The sequence below is a fragment of the Rhincodon typus genome, chromosome 18 (assembly GCF_021869965.1).
Source record: "Rhincodon typus isolate 14 chromosome 18, sRhiTyp1.1, whole genome shotgun sequence".
Classification (NCBI taxonomy): Eukaryota; Metazoa; Chordata; class Chondrichthyes; order Orectolobiformes; family Rhincodontidae; genus Rhincodon; species Rhincodon typus.
In genome coordinates this window covers 35,153,612-35,165,661 of record NC_063349.1, presented here as the reverse complement: position 1 = coordinate 35,165,661, position 12,050 = coordinate 35,153,612, and the positions used below count along the sequence as shown (strand labels likewise).

The 12,050-nt window shown below is 39.0% G+C and overlaps 1 protein-coding gene across 1 annotated transcript in view; it reads right to left on the bottom strand.

Annotated features, from left to right (window-relative positions):
* The window catches only part of slc35e3 (solute carrier family 35 member E3), a 14,764-nt gene extending 8,565 nt beyond the window's left edge, over window positions 1–6,199 (bottom strand). The window contains exons 1-2 of the mRNA XM_020534588.2: window positions 5,566–6,199; window positions 1,239–1,349 (exon numbers count right to left, since the gene is read on the bottom strand). Of these exons, the coding sequence (XP_020390177.1) occupies window positions 1,239–1,349; window positions 5,566–5,964 (510 nt within the window). The 5' untranslated portion in view covers window positions 5,965–6,199. The remainder of the gene's footprint in view (window positions 1–1,238; window positions 1,350–5,565) is intronic.
* Between the last annotated feature and the right edge of the window lie 5,851 nt (window positions 6,200–12,050).

The following is a 12,050-nucleotide window of genomic DNA, read 5'->3' as shown; positions in this document are numbered from 1 at the left end:
GAAGGGTCTAGGCCCGAAATGTCAGCCTTCCTGCTCCTATGATGCTGCTTGGCCTGCTGTGTTCATCCAGCCCTACACCTTGTTATCTCTTTACCCAACAAGGTAACCAGCCCTTCATTTTATTCCCTTACATCAGATAAACATAACTTTACATCCTACATATCCAACATCTGATGTGTTACATGGAAATTTAATTATATGAGCAGACTCAGTACTAAACAGATCTGCAACCATGTGGATGAATAAACAAGAATGCCGATCAGTCATTGTAAAACAAGGCCAGAAACCAAGAATCTGTTTTCAAAGTAGCAACAGGATAATAAATATTTTACAATCCCACTTTCAACATATTTTAATATAGAAAGTTGAAACAGGCGTTCAGCATTGACAGCAATCAGTAGCAGGAGTCATGCCAGAGCTTACGTCAGCTAACATAACAGCTGAGAATCTTCCTGTTATATGTGGCATGTTAAATAGTGCATTCAAGTAGAGAAATTAATATCCTCGGGCAAGATAGGAATTTTTCCACAATTTAGTCCCCAGGTCCAGAATTTTCTTTGTTTCCGTGATCAAAACAAGTCTGTACCACACAGGCTTAAGGACAACAAAGGCAACTTAGCTGCATGTAACATTAATTTGCAGATAACCCAGATTACCGATACTAACAGAACTTAGTTGGCTGATCTACATTTTCTCCATTACTCAGCTATGAGCCCTTTCTAAACCTCTATTCCATGACACTACAGGACTAACCTACAAATAAGAAATATTTTGGGCCAAATTATCAGGTCTCATGGAGCCAACTGTAACACGGCCATATTAAAATGTAGCACCACTTACAACATTGGAAAAGGTCATTTGTTGCCACTTTAGTTAAAGCCAATCGGCAAAGTAAAAGATAAGAAAATATTTGAACAAAAGCATAACAAGCACTTAGAAAACTATAATGAAAATGTATTACATAAAAACAAATAATCCAGGGAAACGTTCCAATTTTAAAAAATGAACCACTTACTCAAAATACAGCAAAGTAATTTCAAATTGCAAACTAAGCTTTTAAGAAAAGTATTCAGCAAAGCACTTGGAACAATTAGGATATTAAAAGTAATTGTTTAATGTAAGCACTTCCGATGATCCTGTTGTTATCTCCAAACATCAGGATGTTTAGATTGTGTTAAACACAAAGTATTTGTGTTTAGTACTTATAAAAGTATGCAAGACAAATCAAAACTACTAACCACTTGATATATTGAGGTAACCAAAACACCAAGTGTTGCAAAAAGTATTCCTAGAAAATTAAACTTCACATCAAAGTAAGAATTCAGAAATACTCCCAAAGTAATAGGGATCTGTAAGAAATAAATGGGAGATGGTTATTTCCAGTTTAACATTTATAGCCATACAGACTAGTACATTTTCCAGAAGAGAAGAACCAAACATATTACACTAAACATCTAAATTTCTATTTGGATGAAAAATAGTAACTGTGGTTCTAGATGTTTAAAAAAAAAAAATTGATTTTATAAAAAAAAAATTAAAATAAATATTTACTAAATCATTAGTAAGAAACAAATTACAAAATGCAGATTTCAAAGATTCTCATACTAAAAATCACATGGTCAAAAGATACACATGAAACTTGTAATATCTAATAATAAAAAGTAAGCTATGTGAAAGTGTTGATTCAAGCAGTAACCTTTAAAAAAACCCTGTGAAATAGACATTCATTCACTGCATGTGACCTGCATGTCATTAAAAAAAAATCAACTTCAAAAATATATCTTAGTCCATGAATACATATTAGAAAAGGCAGGGACTGTGCAGAACAGTCGACTTATTCATGGTTTTAGGGGTTTGGTTGCCTGGCTATTTTACTTTGACTACAGATTACAACGTAATCATTGTACCTTGACTTATTTCAGTAGTGATGCTTAAAACTTTTGATAAATCATTAAGAGAAATATACATATTTAATATTTAAACAGCTTGTCTATAAAATTTGATCACATTTTAGTTAGAAAAAGATGCTAGGCAAAAGTACTCCAGTCATTACATTCAATGTTGATTCATTCCTATGTAACAGTGATACATTAAGGTAAGATTTGCTAATGCCAATGGTGTGATGCTTACAGAGCTAACTATTGTATGTAGAATCTAGATACTATTGGCTAATTTTATCAGTTCACATTTACTGCAACTAATACTTATGTTTTTTTTGATATCGGCACGCAAAGGTTGCGAACGATTTACTTATATGACTGTGTGAGCACTGTGTGTTGCTTTTTAAAAATTTGTTTGTGGGACTTGGACGTTGCAGGCTAGGCCAGTATTCACTGCCCATCCCCAATTGCCTGGAGGTGGTGGTGGTGAACTGCCTTCTTGAACTGCTGCAGTCCTTGTGACATCCACAATGCTGTCAAGAAGGGAGTCCCAGGATTTTGAGCCAACAACTCTGAAGAAACTGCAACATAGTTCAAAGTCAGGATGGTATGTGGTTTGGCGGGAAACTTGCAGGTGTTGGTACTTGCATCTGCTTTCCTTGTTCTCCTTTTTGGCAGAGGTCATTGGTTTGGAAGGTGTTGTCAGAGAAGCCTTGGTGAGTTGTTCCAATGCATTGTGTAGATGCACAGCGGCAACAGTGTGTACCATCGGTGTTGAAGGGAATGAATGTGGAATGTGGTGGACAGAATGCCAGTCAAAGTGGATAGCTTTGTTCTGGATGAGGTCAAGCTTCTTGTACGTTGTTGGAGCTGCACTCATCCAGGTAAGTGGAGAGTACACTTTCATATTCCAGACTTGCGCCGTGTAGATGGTGGACAGGTATTGGGGAGACAGGCAAGTATAGAATTAGAACTTTACAGAATTTCTTGTGTCTGACCTGCACTTGCAGCCATAATATTTCTATGGCTAGTCCAGTTCAGTTTCTGGCCAGTAGTAACCCCAGGATGTTGACAGGGGGAATTTAGCAGTTGTAATGTCATTGAACATCTAGAGGTGATGGTTAGATTCCCTCTTGCTGGCGATGGTCATTGCCAGGTACTTGTGGCGCAGATGTTGCTTACCACATAACAGTCAAAACCAGGATATTGTCTGTCTAGCTGCATCTGGACACTGTTTCAGTATCTGAGGTGTTATGTTTGGTCCTGAACAGTGCACAGTCATTAGTGAACATTTCCATTTCTAATCTTATGAAGTCATTAAGCACCTAAAGATGTTTAAGCCTAGGGTTGGGCCTTGTTGTTACTTTTGTTTTATTTCAATAAAACCAACGGAGAATTTAAGATTTGAGACTTCTATACAAATGTGCAAAGCAAGGTTGCATATTGAGTTTAATTTTGTGAACATTAAAGCTACTCCACCACCACTGGCAGTGAAGTAACAGACAAACGCTTAAAACAGATTTCTGTAAAGGTCCAGAGCAGTCAATATAGAACCATGCAACCCATTATGAGACATTCAGTTTCTCTAGCCTGTTTTGTTTAGTGAGATCGTAGCTGATCTGCAGCCTAATTCCATACACACTTCCATACTGACAGCAGAAACCAACTGATCTGAAGAATATTTCAAACTTCTACCTCCTAACTATGTCGAAATATTTCCTAACTCAATTCTGACATGTCTGGCTCTAATTTTTAAGCTATGCATCCCATCCCACACCTAGACTTGGACTCCTCAACTAGTGTAAATAGTTTCTAGTTATCTATCTACCTTTACTAACTGTGTCCTTAACAGCTTAAAAATGTAACATTTAAAATCCAAGTATCATTCTGATAAATTGATAATGCATTCCCTCCAAAGTCAATACATGCTTTCTACAACATGGTACCAGAACTGCCACAGTACTCCAGATGTTGCATGCTTCATATAGTTAAGGCATGACTTCTACCATCTCATATTCTGGTAATCTAGATCCATTGATATTTAGTTATTTTCTGTATATATTTAAGTTATTTTTAATGTACTTGGATTCTCAAGTCTCTTTGGACCATCATCATTTCTAGCATTTCACTTATAACTGCCTTAAGACCACCTTTCACATCCATGTGAATTGAAATCAGTTTGCCACAGTATTTCCCTTTACTTAACCTATCAATATTATCTTATAATGTTATGCTTTGATCTATAATCGGTAATACAGTGAACTGTTGAGGATATAACAACAGATCCTGTCAACTAAAGTACATTCTCATTATGCCTAGTCTCTACAACACCCGGTGAATTTCCTGACCAGGTCAATAAGTCACCTTCAATTCAACAACATATTTATTAATTCTATGGGCTTCAAATTTAACAAACGGTCTCTTTTTGAGGGACTTTATAAAATACCTCTAGGGATATTCACATAAATAATATTCATCAACATTCCCTTATGAAGACGTAACCTAAATTTTGGATAAAATTTTAAATCAGATTCATTGGCATTATGTACCTAAAAAAAACTTGCTCTCTCCAACCAGCTGAAAATTTAAGTTGTAATCTAAGGGTAAACATATTGCTATGATTCAGTAGCTGCGATATGGAGGTGCCGGTATCGGACTGAGGTGGAGAAGGACAGAAATCACACAAAACCAGGTTATAGTCCAACAGGTTTATTTGAAAACACAAGCTTTTGGAGGTGAAATGCTGACGAAGGGGCTACGCTCTGAAAGCTTGTGTTCTCAAATAAACCTGTTGGACTATAACCTGGTGTCGTGTGATTTCTGACCTTCAGAAGCTGCGTTGAGCAGGTTTCCATTTCAGATGCACTTAATTCACATTCTACTCAATACAGAACGGCACTGCATAATACAACTTCAAGGTAATTTGGAAACAGTAAGTTTTAATGGTCATCTGCTAACAACATTACCTGCATGCACAGTATTGCCAATGTCATAGGAGTGTTATTCAGTCTTTTAGTTAAAGACAAAGTGATATCAATGCAAAAATGAATCAGGAGTATGCTCACACAAATGAACTGTAAACACAACAGTACTGGCACGGGGCATGGACATGTTCCCCACCATTCCATCCATATACCATACTAAGCGTTGGAAAACAACTTAAATTTCTGTTCCATATTGAAAGGATTATTCCTTGTAGCCAGGCCAAATTGAAATTGCATTAATTCAGAACCAATCTTTATATAATGATGTTAAATTGAAGTTCAAATACAATCAAATCAACTTGACCAGTGTTATTTTGAATCAACAAATTAGTTGCAGAAAAACAAAGCACTTCAGATGCTGGAAACCAGAAATTAAAAATAACAGAAAATGATGGAAATACAATGAGTTTGTTGAAGGAAGCTTTCTCGTGGATGCTGCCAGAGCTGCTGAGTGTGTGCAGCATTTTGTTTTTATTTAAGTAGAAAGCTTGTATATACATTTATAAAAGTAGTTTAACCTCGATAACGTAATGATTTGTGTTTGTCAACTGTTTTGAAATTCTGATGCAAGTTTGGTGAAAGTTACAAGAAGCAAGTTTCAAGCTTTTTCAAAATAAAAGATGAGAAACTATACACAAACATTTCTCTCCCCTCCCCAATCCAAAATGTTTAGAGCTTTTATTAGACTTAATGTTCCTTACCAATGTCAGCTTTATCCTGGTAGAGAAAGTCTTCTTGTAGTAGACAGTCTGTATGACTATAATGACTGGAGTGGTCATGGCTTTGGCCAGCTGGTAGGTGCCAATGGTGTTATTCTGGAGCGACAGGTTTGTGAAAACAACAAAACCGCAGAAACTGAGAGCCAGCAGCAAGATCTTGGTGGGGTTCAGAGTTTTGGGGGAGAAGATGTTAAGCCTCTGGCAGATGTAGAGCCCCAGGCCGGTTATGATAAAGTGCAGCAACGTGAGGGTCATGTTGGGGAAGCCATACTCCACGTAAATCCATTTGTTAACGAAGACGATGCAGATGGAAGCGGACAGGTTCACCAGGAGCCCGACTAACAGCCGCCCGTTCAGGCTTAGAGCCTCCGAGAGCCCCATGGTGAACGGCCCCGACCTCAATCCTTCTCCGGATCCGAAACCCCAACTCCCTGCGCTTCCGAGCCTGGGCCCGGCTGAAGCAAGGCTGCACTATGTAAACTGCTCCGCTACCTCCCCTCCATTTTCAGCGAGTATCAACAGCTCAGTGACGGAGGATGAAATACAGGCCCCGCCGGATGGTGGTGGAATCAACCTCGTCCCTCTCCAACAGTGGCACAGTCCTCAGCATCCCCCCCGCCCCGTCCTACTCCTACCCACTAATGGCAGATTCCACCCGCCCCTCCGACTCGTGGCAGATTCCACCATCCCCCCCCCCTCACCCGGACCTTCCGTCCATACATCACAATGAGTTCCTCATCCCCCCTCACGCTGCCTCCTCCAACTTTTCCCAGTGGCTGACTGCGCTCCCACTCTTCCAGGAAAAAAAATTCTTTAAATGAAGCCACTGAAGGAGGGGTCACTTTATAAAATCATGAGGGACATGGATGGACTAAATAGACAAGGTCTTTTCCCCAGCGGGGCAGGGGAGGGGGTATTCCAAAACTAGAAGGCACAGGTTTAAGCGGAAAGGGGAAAGATTATTTGAGAGAGACCCAAGGGATAACTTTTTTCACACAGAGGGTGGTGTGTGTATGGAATGAGCTGCCAGAGGAAGTGGCGGAGAATGGTACAATTACAACATTTAAAAGGCATCTGGATGAGTACATGAATAGGAGGGGTTTAGCGGGATTTGGGCCAAATGCTGGCAAATAGGACTAGATTAATTTAGCCTATCTGGTTGGCACGGCCAAGTTGGCCAAAGGGTCAGTTTCCATGCTGTATAATTCGATGACTCCGTAATTGCCTAAGCAAAATCACAGACTATTACCATAAGAAAGTGTCCCCTCCTCATCCTTGCTGCAGTCTTTGACTCACAGGAACACACAGAAATCTATGGGTTGAATTTGCATTTGCAGATCTGTAATTGCAGATACATTGAATTTTGTTTGAAAAGCACACAATTTGTAGACAATGTGGCATTTGATAAATTCTTACTTTGGAAATAAAATCAATCTGATCCCAAGTTAATACATAGCCATATTCTAAACAAGGCCTCACACCTCAAATGCATTGTCTAACCTGAGATGTCATCTTTGGTATACTATTAAAACCTTCAGTTATCTCGGGGCAGTGACTTGAAAGAAATTCTGGGATTTGCATGTTAATCCTTTCTCCCTGATTAAAGATTTAGCAGCTATCTTAGGTTTGATCAATACATTCGCATCAGTTTGATGATCCTTTGACCTTTTGCTTATAAATTCTGTCTGATGCCACCTCTCTCACTGACACCTGAAAAAAGAACGAGACTCCGACAGCTGGTGTCTTCAAATAAAGCTGTTGCACTATAACCTGATATCGTGACATGGTTGACCACACCATCCTCTTCCTGCTCCAACAGTGTTACCCCCTACTTCTCACCCTCAGTGATATTATGCAAAAGCATATTTTCCACAAACTTAAGTTGATGATAATCAACAATATCTCAGCACCAGCTTTCTAGTCACCTCCATTGTTTTATCACATTGCTTTGTAACATTTAATTTTGGTTGAACAGAAATTTCCTTCAATTAACAATAACCACAGGCAAGGTGCTGGAAGACTGGAGGTTGGCTAACGTTCTGCCACTATTTAAGCAAGATGGTAACAAAAAGCCAGGGAACTATAGACCGGTGAGCCTGACATCAGTGATGGGCAAGTTGTTGGAGGGAACCCTGAGGGACAGGATTTTTATGTATTTGCAAAGACAAGGACCGATTAGGGATAGTCAACATGGCTTTATATGTAGGAAATCGTGTCTAACCAACTTGATAGAGTTTTTTGAAAAAGTAATGAAGAAGATTGATGAGGGCAGAACAGATTTATATGGACTTCAGTAGGGCATTCAACAAAATTCTTCATGTTAGACTAGTTACCAAGGTTAGATCACATGGAATACAGGGAGAACTAGCCACTTGGATACAGAACTGGCTCGAAGGAAGAGAGATTGTGGTGGAGGGTTGCTTTTCAGATTGGATACCTGTGACTAGCAGTGTGCCACAAGGATCAGTGCTGGGTCCACTGCTTTTTGTCATTTATATAAATGATTTGGATGTGAACATAGGAGCTATGGTTAGTAAGTTTGAAGATCACACTAAAATTGGAGGTGTAGTGGACAGCAAAGGTTACTGTAGAGTACAACAGGATCTTGATCAGATGGGTCAATGGGCCGAGGAGTGGCAGATGGAATTTTATTTAGATAAATGAGAGGTGCTGCATTTTGGAAAGGCAAATCAAGACAGGACATATACACGTAATGATAAGGTTCTGGGAGTGTTACTGAACAGAGAGACCTTGGAGTGCAGGTTCATAGTTCCTTGAAAGTGAAGTCGCAGGTAGATAGGATAGTGAAGGCGGCATTTGGTAAGCCTGCCTTTATTGGTGAGTGGATTGAGTATAGGAGTTGGGAGATCATATTGCGGCTGTACAGGACATTGGTGAGACCACTATAGGTATACTGCGTGCAGATCTAATCCCCCTGCTATAGGAAGGATAGTGAAAGTTGACATAATAGCAAGAAAGAACAGGGAGTGTTCCTCCTCACTAAAATTGCAAGCATGATAAAACACAGCCAACTTCTCTTGCTTGTCAATTTCAAAGTGACAAGGGAATTTTCATGGGTTTCATGGTAAAATCACTGACAATTCTGTCTCGCAGAAATTCAATGAATTGTGTGGTTTGTTTCCAATCATTATCCTAAGTAAAAGGTAAACAGATGTTTTTCAGAGGTGAATGACTACCTCAAGCTACTCAGACTTCAAATTGTATTGATTATACATTTATTGCTAAATTTAAAGTGTTATATTTGATTATTGAAAATACAAAATTTTAACTACAAACTGATGTTTCATATTGCATTATGGAAAATGATTTGAATAAATACACACACAAGATTTCAACCAAACTAACACCTGGTATCCGTTTTGTTACTTTTAGAAGTACAGGTAGTTCTGCTATAACGTGTGTTTCATAAACACAGATTGGCTGTAACGTGATTGGTGAATAGTGGACGCTGTTCGGATAACGCGAACTTTCTGCTGTACAGGTATAGCAATTTTCTATAGCAATTTCCCTATAATGCAATTTTCTTTAGCACAAGGTCACACAAGAACACAACTATCGCATCATAGCATAACTACCTGTAGATCATGTTGAAAGACAAAAAAGACAAATGAACAGAGAGAAAATGCTGGACTTCTTTTACAAAAAATTGGAGTTGGAAACATTTCAAGCAAATAAAAAGATTCTGACTGCCATCATCCATGTTGCATCGATGGCAAGTGTAAACAGACTATTTGGTAATATGAACGAGTGACTGCAACACAATGCGCAGCACTTGATCAGGAACCACATCAAATTGCAGAGATTTAGAGTCAGTCATACAGCATAGAAACAGGCCCTTCATCCTACCATGTCTATGCTGACTAACAAAAACAAAATTACACTAATCCCATTTACTGGCACTTGATCCACAGCCTTTAAGATCTGGCATTTTAAGTGCTCATCCAGATGCTTCTTAAACATTGCAAGAGTACTTGCCTCCACCACCCTATCAGGCATGTTCCATATACCAACATGAGTGAAAAAAAATTTTCTTCGGATCACCTCTAAATCACTTGCTCCTCCCATTAAAGATATATCTTCTGGTTTTAGACACATCTGTATACGGAAAGAGATTCTCATGATCTGCTCTGGGCTATACCTTTCAATTTTGTATGCTTCAATCAAAGAACAGAGAAAAGAGCAAAGAAAATTACAGCACAGGAACAGGCCCTTCGGCCCTCCAAGCCTGCGCCGATCCAGATCCTCTATCTAAACCTGTCACCTATTTTCCAAGGATCTGTATCCCTCTGCTCCCTGCCCATTCATGTATCTGTCTAGATACATCTTAAATGACACTATCGTGCCTGCCTCTACCACCTCCGCTGGCAACCCGTTACAGGCACCCAGCACCCTCTGCGTAAAGAACTTTCCACGCATATCTCCCTTAAACTTTTCCCCTCTCACCTTGAAATCGTGACCCCTAGTAATTGAGTCCCCCACTGTGGGGAAAAAGCTTCTGGCTATCCACCCTGTCTATACCTGACATGATTTTGTAGACCTCAATCAGGTCCTCCCTCAACCTCCGTCTTTCTAATGTAAATAATCCTAATCTACTCAAATACCCCCTCAGCCTCCTCTGTTCCAAGGAAAACAAACCCAGCGTATCCAATTTCTCCTTAAAACTCAGGCATTTCATCACAGGCAACATCCTGGTGAATCTCCTTTGCACCCTCTCCAGTGCAATCACATCCTTCCAATTGTGCATTTCTGGTTACCACACTCAGTATTCCATCTGTGGCCTAATCGATGTTTTATAAAGTTGTAATATGACTTCCTTGCTCCTATATTCTATAGCCCAGCTAATGAAGGCAAGCATCCCATATGCCTTCTTCACCACCTTGTCTACCAGAGCTGATACCTTTAGGGATCTATGGTATTGTACACCAAGGTCCCTTTGTTTCAGCAACATGAAAGTAATTTAAAATTTAGACAATCAGAAAGCTGATTAAACTCAACACTCAACAGAATGTTTAAATTGTTTCTTGCTGATTTGCCAGTATGTTCAACGAATAGGATGCATGTGATCTGTAGAATTCATGGAATAATTTTAATGACAAGAACAGAGTTGATTCCATCAGCACATTTGGAATCTTTTTATAATTATTGGCATCCAATAATTATAAGGGGATTTTATAATTTTGGTATTTTATTTAAAAAGTCACAAATCTCAGCCAAACCTACAAATTCTTCCTGTTAGCACCAACGAAACGTGGTCCTCCAGTCTCTCCAATGCTCTAAAAATCCATTTCTCACAGATGACAGAATTCCCACATAACAAATTCATAAGATTTCCTCTAAAGTTTTAAACATGGGAATTTATAACATAACTACACATTCCTTCCATACTCCTCTCAACCTTTACATTTCCCTTCACAGTCGTGGCTATCACAGAACCCAAGTACCATACCACACTGCCAGATTCTAGAACCTCGACACAAGTTGTCAAACTCCAGGACCACTATCCAACAATACCACAGACTACAATCCATGTCCAGTCTATCTAAATCACATTTCTTTCCCCAGTACTGCCAAATACTAGAATAAAAGAACTGCAGTTGCTGGAAATCAAGCAAGAACAAACAGAGGTACACAGTAGAAATTTCTGACAAAAGGTCACTGGACTTGAAAGGTTAACTGTGCTTCTCTATCCACAAATGCTGTCAGACCTGTCGAGTTTCGCCAACACTTTTTTTTTGCTAAATACTAGGTTCATTTATTTGTTATCTTGAGTTTAAGCACCAAAAGGCCACCCAGATTTTGATGCAATGGCACACAACAAGTTGGAAGGGTTGGGATTGCCCATGAGTAAACCAAGGAAAGTCTAAATAATCTAAACACAAGGATAAAAATTAAAATATAAAAACAAAGGGAAAACAGGACAGCTGCAATTTATTCTTAAATTATGCAAAAGGCCTACTACTCTATAGCTGCACTTGTTACACTTTCACTTAGGCTATGAGTACTGAGGTTGCTGCATCCTCAAATGAGAAGCTGGTATTTATTAACATAGAGCAGATGGTGACTTCAATCTCAAGTAGAACTGCTGTTGAGTTCAGGAGGCTGTAGACCTGTTTAATGACCACTACTATTTAAACACTGTATGTATCACTAAAAACAACCGGTGAAAACCACAGCACAGATTTTGTTGTTCAGAAAACTGAGAGCTACCAATTTAGCCACAGCTGACATCACATCATGTGCTTCACCAGAAAGTATTCTGACAGCTACATTAATTTAAAATTTAAATAATCAGAAAGCTGATTAATGGTGCACTCAATAGAATGATCAAATTATTTCTTGCTGATTTGTCAGCATGTTCAATGCAAAGGATACATGCGATCTGTAGAATTCATGGAATAATTTTAATAACAGAAGAATAATAGAGTTAATTCCATCAGCACAACATG